Genomic DNA, 24,366 nt, shown 5'->3' on the forward strand with positions numbered 1-24,366 from the left:
GAAAATAGATAAAAAAATTATAAAATATATAAAAATATATATGTACATATAAGAAAAATATATATGTATGTGAATTATAAAAATAAAAAATAAAAAATAAATATAAAATATACATATTTTAAAATGTAATATATATATAAGTGTGTATATAAATTTATGAAACATAGAAAATATATAAAAGTATGTGTATATATATATTTATAAAAATTAAAAAATATGTTCGTACATGTATATATAATTAGATCTGAAATTAAAAAGTATAAATGGGCAACCAATAATAATACTAATAACAATAATAATAATCATAATAAAACCTAATTTGCTTACAAAATAACTAAAATAATAAAACAAGCAGGCTAAATCGAATTAAGGAACAAAATTCGGGGTTGAAACGCAAATAAACAAAAAAAGGGATCCCCAGGGACCAAAACATAACATGCCCAAAGAACGGAGGGCTGATTGAGCGAATATTCCTATCGCTATGCGTAGCGTTTTGGCGCGGGCTAAAATGAAAAGCGCAGAAAATTATGTGGCCAAATTAAAAACAAAAAGGACCCCATTGCACGACGGCGCGAAAGCAAAGGGATCTTACACGCAAATGTCCCAAAAGTCCAAAATGCGCGATCTTCACGGTCGGGTCGGGTCGGGTCGCGCTTGGGTGCCCTATACGGCGTCGTTTTGAAGCCACTGGAGCAAGCCTCAAACGACGTCGTTTCGCGTCTGTTATAAAAGCAAACATTTTTTTTAAAGATCATTCTTCCATTCTGTTTTAACAAAAACAAAAAGGAAAACTCTCATTCTCTCAACTCTCTCTTTCCCCGGTCAAGCTCCGGCCAAGTGCTCTGGCACACCTCCGCCATAGCTCTACCGCAAGCGGCGGCTGGAGGTGCAAAATCGATCCTTTTTAGTCCCTTTTTGAGTCTGGTGGCCTCTAGAGCATGAATCCAGCATCGAATCTCGTGAAAGGTGAGCCCAAACCCGAAAAAACAAGGAGAAACCGTTCGACTTCTCCTATTCCGGCACGGTGCAAGTGAGTCTTTCTTTTCCCTTTTCTTTTGTTTTTATTTTACTTATAAATGTTTTAAAGAATACTTGTAAAAAATAAAAAATAAAAAAATAAATGAAAGAAAAAGAGAACGAAGAGGAAACAACACGGCTCCACCTTTTGAAGTTTCTGCTTTTCTTTTTTTATTTTCCATGTTTGTCAAAAAAAGAACCCTTTTTACAGAGACGATACTCGGCTTTTATAACCAATTTTACAGGTTATTTTAGTTTTCTTTTTCTTTTTCTCTGTTTGCTACTATTCTTTGCCTGTTTTTCTTTTTTGTAGGGAGTCAGAGGCAAGTGCGGATGGGACGTAAGATGGTGGCAGCAAGAGGGTCAGAAGGTGCGGCGGTGGCAGAGCAAGTGGCGCGGACCTAGGTGCAGCGCCTAGGGTTTTTTGTTTCCTGCTAGGTTTTTTTTGGGTTTTGGGCTGAGGTATTGGTTTTTTAGGTTTGGGCCACACCAGGCCTAGCATGTAATTGGGGTTTGGGTTTGGTTCATTTTGTGCGGGGCTTGGGTTTGGGTTTAGATTAGGTTTGTGGTGTATTGGGTTTTTGGGCCCCAAGTAAATTTGGGCTTGTAAAGCTGTCTCTCTTTACTCGTTGTCGTGTAACGAGAACAGAGCAAAGACCAAGAAAGACCAAATTTGCTCGGTCTCACGAAGTCTTGACTTCTTTGAGTGATTCTCTTCTTCAAGTAGCTTCATTCTAGTCTACCGTGTCTTGTTTCTTCTATCCACTCCACTGCACTTCAGAGAGATCTGACTTGTAGCTTCAATCCTCTTTGCAGCAACTTTAGGGGGACGAGATTAGTGGTTTTAGTCTGCTCCACTACAACATCAGGGAGATAAGACTTATCATGGTGGATGTAATCCAACTTACTACAACTTCAGAGGTATAGGATTTATCGTTTTAATCCGCTCCACTACAACTTCAGGGAGACAAGATTAATAGCTTCAATCAGCTCCACTGCAACTTCAGGGAGATAAGATTGGTATCTTCAACCTGCTCCACTACAACTTTAGGGAGATAAGGCTTATCTTCAGTCTGCTCCACTTCAACTCTAGGGAGATAAGACTTATTATGGTGCGATCTGCTCTACTGCAACTTCAGAGAGATAAGATTCATCATTTTAATCCGCTCCATTGCAACTTCAGTGAGATAGGATTAATAGCTTCAATTTGCTCCACTATAACTTCAGGGAGATAAGACTAGATGCGATCTGCTCTACTGCAACTTCAGAGAGATAATATCTGTAGTTTTAACCCGCTCCACTGTAACTTTTGTAGAGATAGGATTGGCTTCTTCTGTCTGCTCCACTGCAACTTCAAGGAGATAAGATTGGATGCGATCTGCTCTACTGCAACTTCAGAGAGATAAGATCTGTGATTTTAATCTGTTTTACTACAATCTCAGGGAGATAGGATTTGTGGCTTAAATATGTTTCCCTACTACCTTGGAAAGATAAGATTCGTCGTCTTCGATCTGCTCCACTACTGCTTAGGGAGATAGGATCTGCAATCTTCAACCTACTCCACTGCTGCTCAGGGGGATAGGACTAATGGCTTAAATTAGCTTCCCTACTACCTTGAGAAGATAAGATTCATCGTCTTCGATCTACTCCACTACTGCTTAGGGAGATAGGATCTACAATCTTCGACCTACTCCACTGCTGCTCAGAGAGATAAGGCTGGTGGCTTAAATCTGTTTCCCTACTACATTGGGAAGATAAGACCCACCGTCTTCGATTTGCTCCACTACTGCTTAGGGAGACAAGATCTACAATCTTCGACCTACTCCACTGCTGCTCAAGAAGATAAGGCTGATAGCTTAAATCTGCTTCCCTACTACCTTGGGAAGATAAGATTCACCGTCTTCAATCTGCTCCACTACTGCTTAGGGAGACAGGATTAGGGGTGAGCATTCGATCGAATCGAATCGAATCGAATCGAAAATTTTCGAGTTAATCGAGTTTTCGAATCTCATTTTATCATCCTAACTTTATTTGAAGTTTTCTCGAATCGAGTCGAGTGAGATGGAATTCGAATCGAATATATTTGTTCGAGTTAAATTTAAAAAAATAATTTTGGGTCCTTGTAACCATTGTTACCCATCGTAATAAAATTTGTCCACATTAATCAAATTTTTATTAACTTTCATCACTTCATAATTTATTTATTAATTTTTTATATATTGGTTAGCTTCTTTGCTTGCTTAGTTGTTTCAATTATCTTCAGATTCTTGTCACTATGTATTTTAGAATTAAAAAATATATTAAATGTAAAAATATGATTTTTAATAAAAGTTATTTTAAAAATAAAATGTGAAATTAATACCAATATAAATTTTAACACGAATATTTTATGGTATAATTAATAATTCAATTTTAATATAAATATTCAATATGACTAAAAAATTCAATAATATAAATAATATAAAATGTGAAATTTAATTTAATAATATAAATAGTAGATATAAATAAAATTATTACTGTTTATGTTTAGTAATTTTTTTTGGATAATTTTGATTTTTTATTTGAGAGTAAAGGGTGAGAAGTAAAATTTTAGGGGAAAAATAAGAAGTTTTGGGGAATAAAAGTTTGAGGGAAAGTAAATAAGGGGAGTAAAATTTTGGAGGGAAAATATTAAAAAAAATTGGAGGGGGGATGGTTTGGGATAAATGGGAGGTGGGATGGGAAGGGAATAAATGTTTTAGGGAAAAAGTGGGAGGGAGTAAAAATTTGGGGGGAAAATAAAAGGTTTTGAGGGTTTTTGGGAGTAAAATTTTGAGAAAAAATAAATGGGAGAGTAAAATTTTGGTGGGAAATGGATTTTGGGTAGATTGGGGGGTTGGGAGGGGAGGGGAGTAAAAGTTTTGGGGGAAAGTGGGAAGGAGTAAAAGTTTAGAGGGACAAGTAAAAAGTTTTGGGAGTTTGGGGTAAAAATGTAAAATATTATAGTTTGATATTCGAATTATTCGAGTTATTCGAATTCGAAAACTCAACTCGATTCGAACTCGAAATTCGAAAAAAAAATTCGAGTTGATTCGAATAACTCGATTAACTCGAATAACTCGATTCGTTTAACTCGAAATTCGAATTTTTTTTCGATTTTTTCGAGTCGAATCGAGTTTTGCTCACCCCTAGACAGGATCTACAATCTTCAACCTACTCCACTGCGTCGTACCAAATGTTTATGTACAATTGTAAAATTTTCTTCTCCGAGAAAACCTCTTCTTATCACTCGGTGATCATTGCTTGTTTGTTCGTTGCAGCTTTGTCACCAACACGACATCTTGTCATTTTGTTCAATCCAAGTTTGGACAGTAAAATCTGAAAGGATAGTCTTAATTTAGACTTTTCCTTCTTAGACATTTCAACCTTTTAACTTGGTGTGTTCTAAACAATAGTCATGTTTCAGGTTCCTATATTATTTAGAAACTTCTAGAGTAATATGTAAAACTCCTTTTGCTTGAATATTCTGTCCATTAATAGTTATTTCAATGAAAAATATTATCACAATGGACAAGATAAAATTTTATTGAGAATAAAGCTCGAAATGAATAAATTAACCAAAATAGCAAATTTTGCTAAGACGAACTGAATAAGATGAAAAAGATTATCACAATGGACAACATGAAATTTTATTAAGAGCAAAGCTCGAAATGAATAAATTAATCAAAATAGCAAATTTTGCTAAGACGAACTGAATAAGATGAAAAAGATTATCACAATGGACAAGATGGAATTTTATTGAGAGCAAAGCTCGAAATGAATAAATTAATCAAAATAGAAAATTTTGCTAAGATCCGAAATGAATAAGATGAAAACAAGTACCCAGATATCGTAGCATGAGCTTCTCCGCACAAACTTCTTGAGGACCCTTTTGAACTTGATATGTGTTTTGAGGATTCAGAATGCTTTGTTGATCCCCAAGATGTAACATCCTTCCTTCTTGCTAATTCAGGTATAGTAAGACTACCGCATGCCCCACATTCGATCAAAATTTTGAATTGCCCTTTTTCTTGGGTTTTTAATTCAAAACCCCATTTTGTCTCAATGCGCCCTTTGCAAGTTTTCACCTTAGCCTCTCCTTTTCCTTTTTCTTTTCTCTTTTTTGTTTTTCTTTTCTTTTTTTCGTCTTTTTTTAAAGTATTTCTTATTTGAATCAAAATTCACAAGATTAGGCGGGTTCTTACCATCCATCTTGGTCAATATCGATGTTTTTCCTAATAATGCCTCCCACATATGGCCTTCCTAATTTGACGTCTACTTTCTTCTGAAGTCCTTTTTGTACGGGAATGATTTTCTTCAATACCAGGTCCCTCTTATGGAATTCTCTAGGGCGAACTCTTTTTGTGAGCTCGCACCCTTTGCTTTTCGCACATTTGACCATGACGGATAACTTTAAATATTCCTCTTCAATTGAGATTAGATCCACAAAAACTCAAAGAGAAAAATTTCGACTTCAATGGGTAAAAACTGCAATAAGCCAAAGAGAAATATGTTGCCCCAATAGAGGTTTTTTTTTTGTCTCCACTACACTGTTTACTTTGGGGTGACATAATGTTAATCTAGAACAGACTGCAAATTTTTGATAGTGTCCTGTTGTTCAAATTTAGTGCATTGTCAGATATAATTCTTTTTGGCATTCTATACCGACGTATGATTTTTTTCAAAAATTTGCTAACTGTCGACTTTATGACATTGGCATATGAAGCGGCTTCTACCCACGAAGATAAATCGATGACCGTCAAAATTTTTTAGCGAGATCGACCCAATGCCCTTCATGCCCCACATAGGGAGAAGTCATGCATTCCATTGATTCTTTGTAAGGTAGGATATGTTTCTTATCTTGTTCTACCATCTTTAACAAATCAGGAGATAAGCTACAGTCTTGGTCATCTTCAAAGTCCTGAGGTTCCTCTAGAAACATATCTTGCTCAAAAGGAGGTTCTGAGTCAATAGCAGTGTCGCTCATACCATTGATATCTGGATACCTATTATAAGGACGAAGGCAGATCCAAAGAATAAAAGAAATTAAGAATATTTATATGTACAGTATGATTATGAATGAAATGGAAACAATGAAAGAATGTTTGCTTGAAGTGAGAAACAAAGATGCATTTTTATTGAAATAAGGATTCTGGACATAAGCTAATTTCACAAAAGGATTCTTATTGCTCCTAGGCTTAGAGCAATAAGCCTGTTTTAGACATTACTCTAAATTAGGTCTAAAAAATTTAAGGATCTCTTCCACAGTCCCATTGTTTAAACACTCCTAGGTGTGTAAGGGTAAATGCCTGATAAATTTTTTCTCTGATTCCCTCATTGGATATGGCATTAGCGTTCAAATTTCCAAACATTCCTTCCGAGCCTTTGACTTCTTCAAAGAATTGCAACTCTTTATTATCCATTAAGCTCTGCACCAAAGCTTTGAATTCAGCGTACTCTTAAATTTCATGACCTTCTTCAGCGTGGAACTCACAGTAGCTCATCGTCCCTTTTGGCCTCTTCTTCGAATTCTGAGTGATTAATCTCACGTCTATCATTTGTTACAAAACCCATTTCAGTGAGTTTTTTACTTCTGCAATATTGGTTTTGATTTTCTTTCCTCCACTCTCAATTATCGCGTTTACCTCCGGGTCTGGATGTCTGGGTAACGGATTTCCTTCCACTTTAGGTCTTGAGGGATCGTCAAACTTTACGATGCCCATCTTAATGTACCTTTCAACTAACTTTTTAAATGTGGTGCAGTTTTCAATTGAATGTCCTGTTATTCCCGTGTGGTATTCGCATTGTGCATTCGCATCATACCATTTCGGGAATAGAGATTGCATGGGTTTCACATAGAACGGGGATACTACATGTGCATCAAACAAATTCTGATACAACTCTCTATATGTCATCTGGATGGGTGTGAACTGGAGCTTTTTTATGTTTGGCCTCGAGTTGAATTCTTGCCTTGAGGCACTTTAATAGCCAGTGGTTACGACCCTCGACTGGTCTATAATGATCGATTTGAAATACCCTTTACTATGCATGCTCAGGTTATTCACTTCATTTTCCCTGTTATTTAGTGTTGATCTTTTGACTCTTAATCCCATATCTATCTTCCCACTCCTTATTGCGTTTTTGATCATTTCGCCAGATATTACTATATCTGAAAAGCTCATGGTAGCGCTTCCCAGCATATGGTTAATGAATGGGGCTTTCAGAGTATTGATGAAAAGCATCATGATTTCCTTCTCTAAAAGAGGTGGCTGGACTTGTGTCGTTACTTTCCTCCATCTTTAGGCGTATTGGCTGAAGCTCTCACTTTGCTTCTTTTCCATATTTTGCAATGTAATTCTGTCAAGTGTCATGTCTGTTACATGGTTGTATTGCTTCATGAAAGCCTGTGCCAAGTCCTTCTATGAGTGTATTTCGGCACGGCTTAAATGGTTGTACCATTTGGCAGCCGACCCTATAAGACTATCTTGGAAGCAATGAATTAACAATTTATCGTTATTAGCGTAGCCTGTCATTCTTCGGCAAAACATCGTGATGTGAGCTTTAGGACAACTAGTCCCATTATACTTTTCAAATTCTGGAGTCTTGAATTTTGGCGGGAGTATTAAATCTGGGACCAAACTCAGATCCCTAGCGTCAACCCCGTGAAGATAATCAATATTTTCCATTGCTCAGAGTTTTTCCTCCAACTAGTTGTACCGATCTTCGAACTGTTTTGGCAGCTCTACTATTTCTTTTTCCATTTTTTTCCATTTCATCTAGATCAGGAACTACAGGATTGGTTGGATTGTCCCCTGGATTGGAACCTGAGCCTATTTGGTAATTCACCAGAGCCAAGGCGCCTGGCTGATATTGTTGGGGTCTGATAGTAACGGGTGCCCCTTGTGGATATGCCTCCGGTTGCGTCTGGGTATTAGTCGGGGTGAAACCCAGTGGATATGTAGGGTCTTCATGATCATCCCCAAGATTGATTACAGGGCCCATCCCTTTATCATGCCTTCTTGCCATTAGTTGCGTCAATTGACTTATCGTACTTCTTTGAGATTCTTCTATTTGTTCCCTTATATCTTGTTGAATTTTAGTCAATCGTTCTTCCATCTGGTCTTGCATATCTTTTTGAAGCTGTTCCAGCCTTTCCAATCTTTGGTCTATTACTTTGGTTTTGGTGCGGGTACCATAGCGATATTTAGTGGATGAATTCTCACTAGTTTCTAGGGTAATTGTGACAATTTTGATTAATCAGGATCCTTTTGTGAAATTTAATGCATGCAATGAAATGTAATGCAAATGCATGGAATAAATGCAAAAGAAAAGAGAGGCATTGATTCTGAATTCAATTCCATTAAAACAACTTTTCTAGAAGACAAATTTCTTTACATAAAACGGATTACATATGTGGCTTTGCCCTCATATTCTAGGCGAAAACATTAATCTTTTTCTTCATTTCTGGATGCTAGGATCAAACCTTGTGAATTTCCCAAAATCTGTCTCTACTATCTCTTTTTTGTTAGATCCAAGCCACGACCCATTGCTCACCCCGCGATGCTCTTTAGTTTCCTTTGAGACATGGCAACTCTCGAATAATCTTTGTCGGTTTGAATCCTCAGGCAGCGAAGCATAGTTGTATATTCCTCCACGAATTTCCAGCCTTCTCTCGTTGTGTTTAATCAGTCCATATTCAGGCAGTCACATTATATTCCACTTTATCAAGAAATTCATTTTCCATGACAAGCTTTTCTATTTAGCAATCAAATTTGAATCAACACCTCTTTTCAATGATGAAAATGCAAAGCAATCATAATCAAAACAAAGGAAAATAGGTTAGTACAAAATAAAAGCAAGCAAGAAAGAAATAAATAGAGCACCTATTCGGGTGACCACTAGGGGTTTGGCGTAGTTCTACCTAGGGTAAGTTCCTAAGGTTCACTATATGTGGTTTGGCTTCTAGGGCAAGGTACTCGAACTAGCAGATTCCTCGATCCTCACCTATTATAGGCTTATACGGACCAAGTTTGGTTCAGGGGAATACATTTCCCGATGGCTGCATGAAGATGAAAATCTCACGAAGACATAAGTACAGATGTATCCCGGAAGCGATCCACTATCCTGCACGGAGGTGAAAACCTTTCGAAGGAGTAGCTTCTCATTCCTACTTAAAAGGGTGTGTGACCCACGGTCATGTAATGCAATGTGCATAAAGATACCAAAATTTAAACCAACACAACAATTATAAACCACAACGATAAAAATTGTAATAAACATGAATGAAATACAATGAAAGGATCGTATATTTAAATCAAGTTTTCAATTTTCAACAAAAAGACAAAAAGTAATCAACTCGTGGCTCGACTCACTTATGTTGGGTCCCCAATGGAGTCGCCAAGCTGTTGACATCTTTTTTTTGATAAAACGGGGTCGACTTGGATTTTAAAAATGAAAACGAATATGGGAGTCGCCACCAATCTTTTTTTGATAAGGTGTGATATGACCACCTTGAAAAGTGGTTTTTTTAATAAACAATTTAATTTTATTAAAACAACGATTTTGGTACACAAAATTCAGAAAAATGGGTTTGGAAGTCAGTTGCGTACGAGGAAGGATTAGCACCCTCGTAACGCCCAAAATTGGTACCTACTTGATTAATTAATGTCTTAATGTAGAAGATTGAAAACTTTAAAGAGATTTAAAGTACGATCCTTAAAAAAACTCGAATAACATGGATTGAGATTTAAGAGGATATTTGGTTATTTGGTCAAACGAGAAATCGAAACCCAACACGTTAGGGCATGTTTTCTCGAATTTCCAGACGCAAAATATTGCCTTACTTTGAAATTTTAATAGGATATTTGGCTATTTGGTTGAACGAAAAAATCGAAACCCAACACATTAGGGCACGTTTTCTCGAATTTCTAAACGCAAAATATTGCTTTATTTTTAAATTTTAGAAGGATATTTGGCTATTTGGTCGAACGAGAAATTGAAACCCAGCACATTAGGACACGTTTTCTCGAATTTTCAAACTCAAAATATTGTCTTACTTTGAAATTTTAGAAGGATATTTGGCTATTTGGTCGAACGAGAAATCGAAACCCAGTAAAAAAATAATATGAGCAAAAAACGAAAAATAATAAAGAACAAATCAATCATGTATATACAATAACAAGTAAAAAAAAAACTAAAACATAAAAAAAATTATGGACATATAAATAAATAAATAAATAAATAAATGAACATAAAGTAAAACAATAATAAAAATAAAGAAAATAGATAAAAAATTATAAAATATATAAAAATATATATATGTACATATAAGAAAAATATATATGTATGTGAATTACAAAAATAAAAAATAATATATATAATTATGAAACATAAAAAAATATATAAAAGTATGTGTATATATATTTATAAAAATTAAAAAAATATGTTCGTACATGTATATATAATTAGATCTGAAATTAAAAACTATAAATGGGCAACCAATAATAATAACAATAATAATAACCATAATAAAACCTAATTTGCTTACAAAATAACTAAAATAATAAAACAAACAGGCTAAATAGAATTAAGGAACAGAATTCGGGGTTGAAACGTAAATAAACAAAAAAAAGGGATCCCCAGGGACCAAAACATAACATGCCCAAAGAACGGAGGGTTGATTGAGCAAATATTCCTATCGTTATGTGCAGCGTTTTGGTGCGGGCTAAAATGAAATGCGCAGAAAATTACGTGGCCAAATTTTTTTTTAAAAAAGGACCCCATTGCACGACGACGCGAAAGCTAAGGGACCTTATGCGTAAATGTTCCAAAAGCCCAAAATGTGTGGATCCTCACGGTCGAGTAGGGTCGAGTCGCGCTTGGGTGCCCTATACGGCGTCATTTTGAGGCCACTAGGCAGGCCTCAAACGACGCCGTTTCGCGTCTGTTATAAAAGCAAACATTTTTTTTAAAGATCATTCTTCCATTCTGTTTTAACAAAAAGAAAAAGAAAAAGAAAAACTCTCATTCTCTCAACTCTCTCTTTCCCTGGTCAAGCTCCGGCCAAGTGCTCCGGCGCACCTCCGCCGTAGTTCCGCTGCAAGCGGCGCCGGAGGTGCAAAATCGAGCCTTTCTGGTCCCTTTTTGAGTCCGGTGGCCTCTAGAGCATGGATCCAACGTCGAATCTCGTGAAAGGTGAGCCCAAACCCGGAAAAATAAGGAGAAACCGTTTGGCTTCTCCTCTTCCGGCAAGGCGTAAGTGATTCTTTCTTTTCCCTTTTCTTTTACTTATAAATGTTTTAAAATATGCTTGTAAAAAATAAAAAAAATAAATGAAAGAAAAAAGAGAACGAAGAGGAAACAACACGGCTCCACATTTTGAAGTTTCTGCTTTTCTTTTTTTATTTTCTACTCTTATCAAAAAAAAGAACCCTTTTTACAGAGACGATACTCGGCTTTTATAGCCAATTTTACAGGTTATTTTAGTTTTCTTTTTCTTTTTCTCTGTTTGCTTCTATTCTTTGCGTGTTTTTCTTCTTTGTAGGGAGTCAGAGGCAGGTGCGGATAGGACGTGAGGCTGTGGCAGCAAGAGGGTCAGAAGGTGCGACGGTGGCAGAGCAAGTGGCGCGGACCTAGGTGCAGCGCCTAGGGTTTTTTTGTTTCCTGCTAGGTTTTTTTGTTTTGGGTTTTGGGCTGAGGTATTGGGTTTTTTTGGTTTGGGCCACACCAGGCTTAGCATGTAATTGGGGTTTGGGTTTGGTTCATTTGGTGCGGGCCTGGGTTTGAGTTTAGATTAGGTTTGTGGTGTATTGGGTTTTTGGGCCCCGGGCAAATTTGGGCTTGTACATAGGGATCACATGATTATTTGCAAATGAAGATGGTTGTCCAACATTGATCTACACATTAGTCACGATTGATGAATTGGTTTGGTGATGAGGACGGTTATGGTACTATATCCATGGCTAGGTCGTATTTAACTAGTGAAATGCAAGGGATGTGTGCCTGAGGTCATTCTAGCATTTCCAATGATTGTTAGCTTGGGAGGAGGATTGGTAGTCACGATAATCATGAGTGATTGAAAAAAAATTGCCTGAAGTGATGACCTTTGACTCATTGACTAATTAACTCGTCTTGGGGTAAAGACTTCTTTCGCTTACATTTTCTTCCACTTAACTATTGTACATAGGAAATGAGATTCTATTTTTTTGTTTAATTTACTGCGAATTTATAAACTGCTTTCTTTCACTCATATATAACTATCTAATTTAGTTTATCAACTCAACCTATTTTCTAGAAAGAAAAAAATAGGTAAAATAAAAGTTTCTATTTTAACGAATCGCACGTAGAGATATTGATAAAACACATAGAGTTAATGGTATTTCACAACTAATCGATTGAGCAGCAGACCACCTAAAAAGGAATATTTATTATTTGATCCGTATCCTGACATAAGAAGTCTAACGGGAGCAATACTTGAAATGGCTATCCATAAAAAAAATACCGATATTGAGATCGGCAAGGCTTTGTGTACTGGTGTTGGTTTGGATAAGTTGTTTAGTAAGAGAATCCATGGCTGTTGTTCAGGTTCCCACAGATGGTGCCAATTGTTTATGTCAATTTTTGAGGGTTAGGCAGAGATGATGGTTAGTAAGCTGCGACAATCAGCAAAAAGGGGAACAGGTCAAAAGGGTATAAAAAATTTGTCGTTGAAGCACTCTCCAATACTCAAGTCAGTATGATTATAAGCAAGAGAGAGTGTGAAATAAGGTTTGGGATAAAAGGGTGTTGTGTACCTTATTGGTGGTGTGCATGAGCCTTTATAAGCTTTGTGCTCTCTGTTCAAGATTGCCTGGGTAGATGCCCTAAGTTTAACAGTTTTGCGTGTAAGCTTTCTTTGCAAATTCAGGATTACTAGATCCCTTATTCATTTCGTGCCTACAACTTGAGCTAAAGAAAATCTTCAAGAAAATAAAAAGGAGAGAATGCTTCGTGAAAGAGCACTTGTGCTTTGTTAGGGAAAGTCCTTTAAAGCTTTTGAGGCTTGTCTCATTATGTGTGTGTGTCACTAGTCTTAGGTGGGATTTTGTTATTTAGACTAGTTTGCTCATTAATTTGAGTTGTTTGTATTTGTTTGGATCTAAACCCGAGCTTACATTTTTAGGTTTGAACTTGTAAAATATTAGGTAATAACAGGACATATTCCAAATTTAGATATCTAATACTATCAAAATCTTCGCTTTCGAAACGAAGAATATCTTATCATGACTGCAATTCAGTTTCCTTGCATAAACACTGGTACCATTCATGCGAACCTGCTCTAGATATGACCATTCTTCATAAAAGCACAATCTACAAGCATTGACTGGCAACATATAAAAATATCATCTTCCCCTCATTAGATGCCTTTTTCGGAAAAAGTAAAATAAAATAAAATCGTGAGAATGATCTTTACCTTCAAAATAAACAATACCTCATCACCAACAGAGTCCAACAATCCTTACCCAAACATCTTTTAGGCAACAACTCCAAAATGTACAATACCTCATCGAGAATGAATACCAATCGCCGTGGGATCCATTGACTTTGAACTTGCTCTCATGGAGGACCCCATCCATGAAAGAAGGGTTCTATCGTGCATAGAATTTGACTATCTTTGTCTTTAAAATATCAGCAATGTTAGAATATATAACATGCCACAATTCCTTTTTATGTTTGACTTTCTTAAATGTGAACAGGCCACTAATGACTACATGGATCCACCATTGCAGCAACTCGTAGGACTTTTAATTTGATAATCAATTAAACTCCAAGTCAACTCCTTCACATATATATACTCAGCTTAATGACTTCCTCTTCTTCTATCTCAATCCAAAACATGCAGCACCCTCTATTGTTTTCCATTTTCTTCCTCTTTTTCTTCCTTGGATTTGCATCTGCAGGTAAACAAAGCTCCATTTTCTTTATTTTTCCCCTTCTTTGGCTTTGCATATAATTGTTACACGTGTAAGACATTCACTTTATTCACAGATTATCTTCAGAATTCCGACTTTGAGTCGCCACCAAAGAACTTGACCGGAAACAGCAGTGTCCCGTTTGTGTTGCTGAATGAAAACAACACGATCCCAGGATGGACATTCCAAGGGACAGTTCAGTATGTAACAGCTGGTCGAATCATGGCGTTGCCAGATAATGGACATGCCATACAATTGGGTCAAGATGCCAAAATCAACCAGACTTTCCAAGCCAACGGCGATTACATGGAATATATACTTACATTTACTTTAGCTCCAGGTGGTCAGAATTGTTCAGCCAATGCTAATATAATAGTTTCAGGACCAGACAATCAGGGGATCTTCTCTTTCAAGCAGCATTATGGGAAGCAAGCATGGCAGAGCTATGGCCAGTACCTAGGTCTTAGCGGTCAGGATGAAACAGTTAACCTCGTCTTTGAAAGCCAAGCAGTTGAATCTGATGATAACTCCACATGTTGGCCGGTCATCGACTCATTACTTGTCAAAGCAGTAGAAAAACTGGTTCAAAGCAAAGGTACTAACAATTGCTCCTAACATTCAGATGGAATCTGGAATATGTTGAAGATTTTTTCCATTATCCTCCCTAACAGCTTTGCATATTTTTGTTGGACACAGATAACCTGTTGCTGAATGGAGGATTCGAATTTGGCCCGGAATTCTTAAGCAACTCCACTCAGGGGATTCTACTTGATTCTGCATTAAGTCCAGTTCAATCACCGTTAAGACAATGGGCTGTGGTTGGGACAATCAAATATATAAGCTCCAAGCACTTCTTTGTGCCCCATGGCAATGCTGCAGTGGAGATTGTATCAGGTATTTCAGCTGGCATACATACCGAAGTAACACTTGCAGAAGGTTCTGCATATAATCTGGAGTTCACACTAGGAGATGCTAACAATGCCTGTGAAGGAGATTTTATCGTAGAAGTTCAAGCCGGATCAGTAGCTCAGAATTTTACGATAAGAAGTAATGGGACAGGATCAGCAGAGAAATCTTTGATCAAGTTCAAGGCAGGTTCAAGAGCTACTCCAATCATTTTTTCAAGCTTCACAAGAAGTCAGACAAAAGATGGTATCTTTTGCGGTCCTGTGGTTGACAATGTAGTCTTGCTCTCCTCCAATGGCCTGATAATCATAATCAATCCGAACATTTTGATTTCTCTGTTATTGCTCATAGTGATTCTATGGTAATGAGCTCTAGCATATGCAATTCTTTAGCTACTTAGTTGAGCAAGCCTTTTCTGTTGACATCAAAATTCTGTTTCACGAAGTGAATTAGAAACCCTTTGGTGAACTTGCACCAATCTGTAGTGGAAGCAAAGAACCTCAATCCCTGAATGGAGTAACAGTTGTTTCTGCGGAAAATTATATGCCAATGCCATATCTATTAAGTTGGGAACAGTGGAAAATTCAGGGCACACTGTAGAAAATATTAATCAAGCAAGCATTGTATTTACTACAGGATTTAAAAGAAAAAAAAATGCTATATTTGCTTTATCCTTTTGGATAACGATATACAGTATTCTGTTCTTTTGAGTATGAAGCATATGTTAAAACGATCTCTATCATAGTTACAAAGATGAACTATATATAATTCTCTTACCGTAAATTTAGACTCTAACTAATTGTGGTTCTTTACAGACAAATGTTTTACCACAGCTAGAGATGCTCTGGGCAAAAGCTTCCTCCATTTTCTGTGTTCTTTCTGTCTGGCAAAGCATCTTCTATAAACATAAAGGGAACCAAATCTTGCTAGGCAAAGTCAAAATCTGGAAAAACATCCAAAAGAAAATTCTGATTTAATATAAGAAAAAGCATAAGTTGCAATTTGTATGTGTTTATTACTATAGGTCATGTATTAAAATGAAACAAATGCAAGGTAATAGCAATAAAAAAACTGTGAATGGTGAGTTGCAGGCTCTTTGTTATTCAGGAAAAAATAGACTGTACTGTAAAACATAGGAAAGAAAAAGATATGCGGGTAAAATATTCTGAAAATAACCATGCAACACATACCTATTAAAGCTATTTTCAACTTTGACTTTCTCAAGGTCCAGACCAGAGCTAAACTTTTTCTACAACGTTCATCTGAGTTGCACGTTTAAGAAGGCTTCTGTATTCATTACTTCTTGACCACTCATCAATCTCACGTGCACGTAGAACAGGCAGAGGATGTGAAAGTTGCCGCGTTTGAGCATTTCTGGACATCATTAGTTAATTAGACACAACGAAAAGGAAAATTCTAGGCCAATTTTTAATGCTTTACCTTATATAGTACCCAACTGGGCTCGAAGAAGCTTTATCATAAGAGCGAGCTTGCTCTAAAAATGCATCCACATTTAGCTGATCAGCCATTGATGGGCAGCCACCAGCTAATTTCATCAAAACAGAGATGACAACCTCTTGTAGGTGCACCACAAAGAAAATCAGATAATGAAATCTCAACTATATAATTGCAGATTGTGTTGGCTCAGAGAATGATATTTCATACCTTGGGATCTTGTGCAACGAGAAGGGCTGCACGATCACAAGTAAGCTCTGCTGCCCTAACCCAACGGAATAACTGTTCCTCTAAAGTCTGAGCTAGAAAGGCACCAAGTCCTGTGAAAAACAAAGGCATTCAAAGCCATGTTGTATATTATCTGCAGTAGAACACTATTACAGATATATGCCACAGACTCATAGCCAAAAGCTTGAGTTGTTTAGGGAAAAAATAAATCTTTTGGAGGATAATGTGCCACCAAAGTTTTATACACTACAATAGGAGATCAAAAACGTTAATCCTAGTTCCGTAAGGACAATCATCCTCAAGATTCTCTTGTTCTTCTCCTCAGTGAACAGCACAGGATACATACCAGCCAAGTTGTTTTCTCAATCGTATAATGTACTCCACAACAACATATGAAGCCCTCCTCGAAAGGTCAAGTGCAACAGACTAAACCAAAGAATCACTTATCCTAAAAGTCCATAAGCTCCTTTGCCTTGTCTGAGATGTTTTCTCGAGTATAATGTGCTCTAGCTAAACTAAAATTGTATCACATTAGCTAAGTTGCCACAACTGATGGAAAGAACTAAAATCATACCAGGAACACTATAAGCTCCAAGAGTGAGAAGATTTGCAAAGGTAAGCCACACACCATGATCACATTTGAGATGACCCAACTCATGAGCCAAAACAGCCTATTTCAAAGTTGAAAAGAACTAAATTAATGGTACTTTATCTTTTAAAACACAGCACTACTACGGAAAATAAAGCACATCTAATCTGATTTAGACATTTATAATCACATATATGAATATGGAAACATTTTGTAATGGAAAACTAGTGTCTTAGAGGATTCAAGCAGCAGTCAATACACTAAAAGGGAAAACCAAAATGGACAGCGAGTTTAAGTCATTTAGTAAAAGAGAATGAGAAAGGAGTGAAGACCTGCAATTCGTTTCGCGTCAGAAGCTCCACAAGACTAGTATGAATGACAACAAATGGTTTTTTACCACTTATAGCTAGTGTATAAGCATTTGGAACAGGGCTTTGCCGAACATAGAGATCAGGAGATTCAATATTCAATATTCCCGCAGCTTCAATCATCATTTTATGAAGTTCAGGAAGCTGATACAAGAAATTAAAAGACAATAATTTGAAACAATTTGCGTTGGATACAACCGATCAAAACAACTTTAAACAACAATCTTCTAAACATCAAATAACCTGATCTTTCGAAACAAGGACTGAAGTCCCTATATTCTCAAGAAGCATGATTTGCTCTGTGACAGTTCCTGCTACAAAGCATTAAGGGAAAAAAAGCTACTTTAACATTCAACATTTACCATAAATTATAATAAGGATTTGTTTTGCTCTTTAATTAAAAAAATTCCTTTCACTTGTTTTTCTGCTTCCAAAATCCAAATTAGAAAGACACAGTTTCGAAGAACAAAATAAATGGCTTACATGAATTTTCTTTTACATCTTACAATTTCCTCCTTGTCAATGAAATTTAGTTCTGTATTTACTGTCTAATCTTGAATTTTCTAAAAACTATTCAAAACTATCAAATCCTAATTAGTAAAAGCAATTACCTAGTAAAGCTCTTCCTAGTTCGTTAAGCCCTGGAATCGCTTTCAAGATCAGCGTATTCTGCAACCAAAAGTAAATAAATAAATAATTGATTAAAATAAATTCTCAAATTAAATTTGCAACATAAATCCCCACCTGTTTATCGAGCGGATGCCGGAAATCATCAGCGTCGAGGTCCCGAAACACAAGAGGAGAAGCTCTGGAGTAAACCGAAACCCTAATTCTTCCATTTCTCCTCTTCACCGGTCGGAATCCGACAGTTAACGGAGCGGCGGATCTGGATCCCGTCAGAGCTCCCAAGCTGAAACGGAGCGAAGACGTAAAAGAACAAGGCTTTTGAGAAGTGAAACAGAGAGAAGAGAGAACCAAAGAAGCCATTGATTAGACGGAAAACACGCCAACACCAAGTGTTTAGTGTTTACGGAAGAGATTAAAATTCTTCGGATATTTTTCGTTGTATTAATGAATTTTCAAAGATATTTTTTGTAGTTTTATGGTAACCGCTTGGCGCCACTTCTTTGTCTTCCGCCCGTTGGCGTATTAGGTTTTTTCGTAGTTTCGAACTAACCCCAGGGACACATATGGTAAAACACTTCCATCATCTCTGTCCTCCAAAACGTTGTCGTTTCACATGGCGGTCCACCAAGGGGAGAAAATAAAAATCCCGTCTTTTTCCCCTCATATTCTCGTTCTTGAGCTGTTTCCAAGATTAACTTTTTTTCTTCAATTTCATTTGTCGTCAAAATCATGTAGAACTCTTAATTTTATTTAAATCTAAGTAAAAACTATATAATCAAAATTGAATCTTTAAATTTTTTTTTTCATAACAGGAAACATTCAGTAAATCGACCACCAACCCCAGATGCTGCAGAAGATCAAGGGAAAGAACCCCCCCTTCAAGAAATTATTAACGTCAAGGTGTTTTTTTTATTCTTCTTTTTAATTATTGAAAAAAGTTGGGTATTCTTTTTTAGTTTATTTACTGTGATTTGATTGAATTTTGCAGTTGATTGAGAGTGGGGAAAAAGAGAGATTAATGGAGTTGTTAAGAGAAAGGCTTATAGACTGTGGTTGGAAGGATGAGATGAAAGCTCTTTGCAGGTTTTCTACTTTTTACTGTTCCTTTTGTTTCAAGTTATTGTTTGAAGTGTTTGAAAGGGTTAGCAACTTTGCATTGTTAGTATCTGAAAGTGGAGACAATGTTGAAGATTACTCATAGATGAGGGAATCAGGATTAGAATTAGAGTACTTAGAATTCAGTAGTTTAATGTTAAGCATTGGTAGTATTAAGGCAATTCGATTGCTTTGAATACTTAAAATTAAGTAGTTTAATGTTGAGCATTGGTAGTTAAGTCAAATAGAGTACTTTGAACTAATTAGTTCATCTCATGTAACATTACTTAACAAACACTTCCCTCTTTTGCCAACCATCGGTTCTGAGCAAGTTATTAATCTATGTTACTGGATTCTTCATTTTTCTTGAAGTATCCGTATCAGACACTTATGCTTGACACACGGATATGGGGACCTACAAGGAACCAAGTCTGAGTAACAGATATTAATCCATGAGAATAACTTTGTTGTGGGTTCTAAGGTTCTTTTTCTGTTGATTCCTACTCTGTATAGACACAATTTGCAGGACCATGTCTAAAATGTGAGAGATATGCTGCATTTCTGGATATTGACTGAATGAAAGATAATAGTGTTTTCTATTGACCTTTATTAGTAAATTGGTCCGTAAACTATACCTCAATTCCCAAATTGGAATTTATAAGTTCTTTTTTGTCAAAAGCGGTAGCAAAATTATCATTTCATCTCATTTTACCTTAAAAAGTGTACAGCGACCAATAAGAACATCTATATGTCACGTTCTTATTGGCTGGTATTGTTTTTTAGGGTAAACTAGACAACATTGATAGTGTATGCCAAAAGAAAAAAAAAAAACAAAAACTTGGAGTACCAATCTGAGATTTGGGGTATGATTTAAGGGCCAAATTGTTAATGAAGCCTTTCTATTACGATAATGAATGAAAGATGCTTAAGGCATATAAATGATGCATGGGATTGTATCTAGCTCTAGCTATATGGTATGGTGTGGTGCTTTTGGAGATTGACAAAGCATCTTTGTATTGAACTATTCTTGATAGTTATGAGAAGCTTTGTAACTCTTTTGTCAACATTTACTTCTTCAACATCTATTATTATTTTTTCTTCTCAACGATAGACAAAAAGAGAAATGAAGTGCTATTTCACAAAATAGATAATTGTACCACTAGAGGCTTTTTCCCCTAAAAGATGAGTTATTTATCCAACGAACTATTTGTTCCTTTACGTATTTAAGTTGATTCTGATGTATTTAATTTCTTGTGTACCTCAGTCTTTGTGTACAATCTTGATTATTCTTCATGAAACCTATTTCACGTTGATGAACGGCAGGGCACATGTTAAGAAGAAAGGAAGAAATAATGTCACTGTAGATGACCTCGTGCATTTGATCACCCCAAAAGGCAGAGGTAAGAATCTAATTTCTTTTTTCCTTTATTTTATCGTGATATGTATATGCATGGTATGGTTAAATCCTAGCTTATGCAGCTTCCGTTCCTGACTCCGTAAAGGCTGAGCTATTGCAAAGAATTCGCACGTTTCTCATGTCTGCTGCTCTTTGATCATCAGCATACTTTGGTCATAGCAAAGTGGTGGGAAATCAATAGAGCTGTTCATACTTGCTAAATGGATTTCAATGGAAGCCTTGTTTTGTTTAAGGTGATGTTATTTACTTGAAATAGAAGAATACCATTTGGTCAAACGAATTATCAGTGTTTGCAGGCACAGCAAGTTGGATGGAATTTCATTTATCCAATCTTGCTGCGAGGGAATCAGCAAGTTATAGACGTTTCCAGTTGTCTACTATTGTATTTATTCCCTGTTTGCTGTCAGCTCCTGGGTTTAGATGAAGCATTGGAGCAAAAAAACTCTGCTTTTAGTCCTCTGATTGAAGCCAAGTTTGTTCATCTTCCTTGGGAAGGTTGACCTTATGGATGATAAACTATTATGGCATGTTTCAATGAATTCTTGGTAAAATATGTTGTTTCTTAAGGTGTTTGGTTTGAGTCTCCTAATCTGTTGTTAACAAGAGCATTTACAGTGGAAACGTACATGAGGGTTTCTTGATATCATGGTTATTTTTGCCCAGCTAGAACTCATCTTTCTTTAAGTACAAAGGTTGATTAGCACGCTTTTGGGTGATATATCAATAATATGAAAATGGAAAATCTTTCGTGAATTTTCAGATAACATAGCAACACAAGGAAGAGAGGAGATAGTTATAAAGCACAAATGACCTTCATTTCTTGAGGACTTCTAATATTACACAGTCATCATTCTCTTTCACATCTTGCAAGTCTAATTTTATAGGGTTTTAATTCATAAGATATAATAATGTAAAAAGGTTTTACAAAGCTAACAAGATACTAATGCATTTATTCAGCTGGCAAATGTCATTTCCTACTACTTTTTTTCAAAGATGATTTCACCAACTGGACTTACAGCCATAGCTTGTGCTCCATTAAAAATCTTTGAGAAGCAGGCAGCTGAATTGCATAACCCTTGCTACATTTGCACTCAGCTAACATTTTTGCTTATGGAGAGCCAGCTTGTTCACAGAGGTCTAGTAGGTCCAAAGTCTGCAAAAGTCCAATTTGAAACTCATGAGCTTCGACTAAAAGAATTTGATTATTAGGAAAGTTTACATGAAATATATGTGGGAATGGAAGCAAATGTTGCGGAAAACTTGTAATTGTTTGTCATACCTCAGGAATCGAGAGCTCAAGACGAAACTTGGGACCATCATAGTGGTGCAAGACTGGCCGAAAAGCATCCTCTTCCAATGCTTTGCAGAGTTTCCTAATACGGATTCTCACCTGTTTATTAGGGGATAAGGGAAAAAAAGGGTAGAGTTAGTGCAATCTTCCATGAAAATTAACAATAGAGATCCTAAAAACCATAAAAACCCAAGCTTTACCTGAGCAGGAAATCTTGACTCGCCTTTACACTTTTTGTCTTCCCAAGCAGTCGGATCAATGTTAGAACCCCCAAAACTTGCCGCCTGTGCATATAAAAGAAACCATAAACAGCATACGAGAGGGGAAGAAAAGATTTAAAATGATCATCACATCTATTTCTTCAAGCAATCTCATCTCACCATTAAAAAGTATCACTGCTAAATCTTACCATCACATTAAATCACAAGAAAGACATAACATAATCATAACTTGCTGCGCAATGAATTTTAATCTAGTAAAACCAAGGCAAATGCAGACATTCAGAGAGAACTCTAATGGGTAAAATGAATTACTAACGCCGCCTAATCAACCAAGAGCTCCAAGCATTATAGAGTAAATGAAAGGAATGCTAGAAAAGAATGAAGTGGGGAACAAACCTCAAAAATACCATGCAATTGATGAGTAGTGTAGTTATAGAGAAATAGAGGCAAGCCAGGTGTAATTGCCCGAACAGAGTCCCTGTATCTTGGTGGTAAACCTATTAAATGAAATAACAGCATGTAAGAATTCTACCTGCTAATGTTGATAATAGAAGTTAATGAACTGAAAATAACATCAATGAGAATACAAGTCTTACCAAATAGCTGGCGCTTTAAATCTTCCTGCATCGTATCATTGTTACAAACAAAGATGTACCCTCCAAGCACCTCATTTCTCGGGAGTGTCTCAGTTGCAGGCAAAGTCTTGAATCTTTTGTCAACGGCGTTGTTTGCATTACTGTTCTCATTGCCATTGTTGTTATTCTTGGTGCTGCTGTTATTGTTGACATCTTTGTTGCTCTGATTGTTGCTCATATATTTGTTGCCAGTCAGGTTTCCAAGGCTAATACTGTTATTTTTCTGGTAAACAGCATTCATATTGTACATACCATTTTGGAAGGAACTTTTGCTTACATTATCCCCAACCTTAGAGTCCAAGTTCAACACATTAAAGTTAAGGTTCTCAAGCTTGCTGTCTTCCTGGAACCCGAATTTATCCCTTGTCCTCATTTCAGCTGGACCCTTGGAAAGATCTAGATTGTTCATGCGTTCACCCTTTGTCCTCGTCTGTTCAGCCAGTTTCGATGCAGCCATCAACCATTTGTGATCCTCTGCGACTTTTGATAGTCCCCGAAGATCATCTCCCAACTGCCAAAAGTTATTCGTTCTCTCCATCTTGCAAATCCCTTATAAGAGAACACAACACAGATTGTAAAGAACTGTTAAATTACAGAAGAAAAGACAGAAATAGATCAAAAACTAAGCAAACACAAAAGAAGCAAAGATACAGCATTTTAATTTTTCTTTTTCATTTTCAACTTTTACCTAAGCTAACAAACACTTTCAAAAGAACTAAATCAAGCAAGGTGCTTCAATTTCTACCCAATAACATATAAAACCTCAAGAACTGAACCATCACTTGAACTAAAGAGAGAAATATCAACACAACAACAACAACAAAAAACCTAGAAAGTTAACATTTTCTCAAAACTTAAAAAGTCAACTGCACTTGACTCAAAAAGCAACCGACATTTTTCCAAATCCAAACTCAATACAAAAAAATTAAACCAAAATCAGAAAACCCACATATATAATCAACTTAAAAACAAGACTCACACAATCAAAATCAAAATCAAAATCATAAAAAAATAAGAATAATAAAAAATAATGTTCAGATTTAACAAAGAAGTAAACAAAGAGAAGCGGACTTTACCAACTGAGAAGAGTAAAGCTTCTTTAGGCTTAGCAAAGGTTGATTCAAAGGATATAGAAGCCAAATTAAAGGATTGTTGGAATAGACAGACAAAGCAAGAGCACTTTATCTTTTTCTCAATGCTTGGATTACTGCTCTCGACTGTGGTGGATTTTTTTTTTATAGGTTGATGTGACGATAATGCCCTTTGCAAATCTAGTATTTTACGGCTTTTTTGCCAAGTTTGGTTTTTCTTTTTTTTTTCAAACCAAAGAAACAAAAATTTGTGTGGTGTCAGTGTTCCGAAATCTAGGAAGTGCGCTGCGGGTTGAGTTCTCTTTCTTCTACGCGCCTCACTGGTCGCGTCTAAAACATTTTTTTGATTAGTTGAATTTTTTTATACCGGGTCAGATTCAAATAATAAAAATATATATTTTTATTTTAAATTTAATTATAAAATATAAATATAAATATTTATTTTTATTAATATTTCC

General features: G+C 36.2%; 4 protein-coding genes across 6 annotated transcripts; 2 read left to right on the top strand and 2 right to left on the bottom strand.

The window, feature by feature from the left end:
• The first annotated feature begins 13,658 nt into the window (after positions 1-13,658).
• LOC107904817 (uncharacterized) lies at positions 13,659-15,562 on the top strand. The gene is made up of 3 exons (XM_016831313.2): positions 13,659-13,973; positions 14,062-14,580; positions 14,682-15,562. Exons 1-3 carry the CDS (start codon positions 13,877-13,879, stop codon positions 15,254-15,256), a joined length of 1,191 nt encoding a protein of 396 aa, XP_016686802.2. The 5' UTR covers positions 13,659-13,876; the 3' UTR covers positions 15,257-15,562.
• LOC107904818 (protease HtpX) lies at positions 15,530-18,628 on the bottom strand. 3 transcript variants are annotated; one of them, XM_016831315.2, is made up of 9 exons: positions 18,276-18,628; positions 18,143-18,200; positions 17,775-17,842; positions 17,496-17,675; positions 17,149-17,245; positions 16,557-16,666; positions 16,332-16,465; positions 16,082-16,265; positions 15,530-15,834 (listed from the first exon to the last, which is right to left on the bottom strand). In XM_016831315.2, the coding sequence occupies exons 1-8, from the start codon at positions 18,516-18,518 to the stop codon at positions 16,130-16,132; spliced, it is 1,026 nt and encodes a 341-aa protein (XP_016686804.1). In that variant the 5' UTR covers positions 18,519-18,628; the 3' UTR covers positions 15,530-15,834; positions 16,082-16,129. The 3 variants fall into 3 exon arrangements, 2 of the variants coding, with proteins under 2 accessions (XP_016686804.1, XP_016686803.1); XM_016831314.2 differs by having other exon boundaries at positions 17,775-17,845; positions 18,276-18,619; XR_005916464.1 differs by lacking the exon at positions 15,530-15,834 and having other exon boundaries at positions 16,252-16,265; positions 16,332-16,467; positions 17,775-17,845; positions 18,276-18,622.
• Positions 18,629-18,772: 144 nt separating this feature from the next.
• On the top strand, positions 18,773-21,236 carry LOC107904821 (transcription and mRNA export factor ENY2). The gene is made up of 5 exons (XM_016831317.2): positions 18,773-18,889; positions 18,971-19,058; positions 19,147-19,241; positions 20,577-20,653; positions 20,733-21,236. Coding segments are annotated over exons 1-5 (336 nt in total). The 5' UTR covers positions 18,773-18,887; the 3' UTR covers positions 20,807-21,236.
• Positions 21,237-21,460: 224 nt separating this feature from the next.
• LOC107904820 (B2 protein) lies at positions 21,461-24,133 on the bottom strand. Its single transcript, XM_016831316.2, has 6 exons — positions 23,894-24,133; positions 22,779-23,366; positions 22,579-22,679; positions 22,162-22,245; positions 21,950-22,060; positions 21,461-21,823 (listed from the first exon to the last, which is right to left on the bottom strand). Exons 2-6 carry the CDS (start codon positions 23,353-23,355, stop codon positions 21,779-21,781), a joined length of 918 nt encoding a protein of 305 aa, XP_016686805.1. The 5' UTR covers positions 23,356-23,366; positions 23,894-24,133; the 3' UTR covers positions 21,461-21,778.
• Positions 24,134-24,366: the final 233 nt, after the last annotated feature.

This window comes from Gossypium hirsutum, chromosome D07, assembly GCF_007990345.1.
Source record: "Gossypium hirsutum isolate 1008001.06 chromosome D07, Gossypium_hirsutum_v2.1, whole genome shotgun sequence".
Taxonomy (NCBI): domain Eukaryota; kingdom Viridiplantae; phylum Streptophyta; class Magnoliopsida; order Malvales; family Malvaceae; genus Gossypium; species Gossypium hirsutum.

Coding starts and splice junctions, on each gene's coding strand:
- LOC107904817 (XM_016831313.2), top strand. CDS start 13,877: ATGACTTCCTCTTCTTCTATCTCAATCCAAAACATGCAGCACCCTCTA. Junction 13,974..14,061: donor CCTTGGATTTGCATCTGCAG/GTAAACAAAGCT, acceptor CTTTATTCACAG/ATTATCTTCAGAATTCCGAC. Junction 14,581..14,681: donor AAAACTGGTTCAAAGCAAAG/GTACTAACAATT, acceptor TGTTGGACACAG/ATAACCTGTTGCTGAATGGA.
- LOC107904820 (XM_016831316.2), bottom strand. CDS start 23,355: ATGGAGAGAACGAATAACTTTTGGCAGTTGGGAGATGATCTTCGGGGA. Junction 22,680..22,778: donor TTTAAAGCGCCAGCTATTTG/GTAAGACTTGTA, acceptor TTCATTTAATAG/GTTTACCACCAAGATACAGG. Junction 21,824..21,949: donor TTGAGCTCTCGATTCCTGAG/GTATGACAAACA, acceptor GGACTTTTGCAG/ACTTTGGACCTACTAGACCT.
- LOC107904821 (XM_016831317.2), top strand. Junction 19,059..19,146: donor AAGAAATTATTAACGTCAAG/GTGTTTTTTTTA, acceptor TGAATTTTGCAG/TTGATTGAGAGTGGGGAAAA. Junction 20,654..20,732: donor GATCACCCCAAAAGGCAGAG/GTAAGAATCTAA, acceptor TAGCTTATGCAG/CTTCCGTTCCTGACTCCGTA.
- LOC107904818 (XM_016831314.2), bottom strand. CDS start 18,518: ATGGCTTCTTTGGTTCTCTCTTCTCTCTGTTTCACTTCTCAAAAGCCT. Junction 16,667..17,148: donor TGGAGCTTATAGTGTTCCTG/GTATGATTTTAG, acceptor TGTTTTTCACAG/GACTTGGTGCCTTTCTAGCT. Junction 16,466..16,556: donor TCGTTGCACAAGATCCCAAG/GTATGAAATATC, acceptor CACCTACAAGAG/GTTGTCATCTCTGTTTTGAT.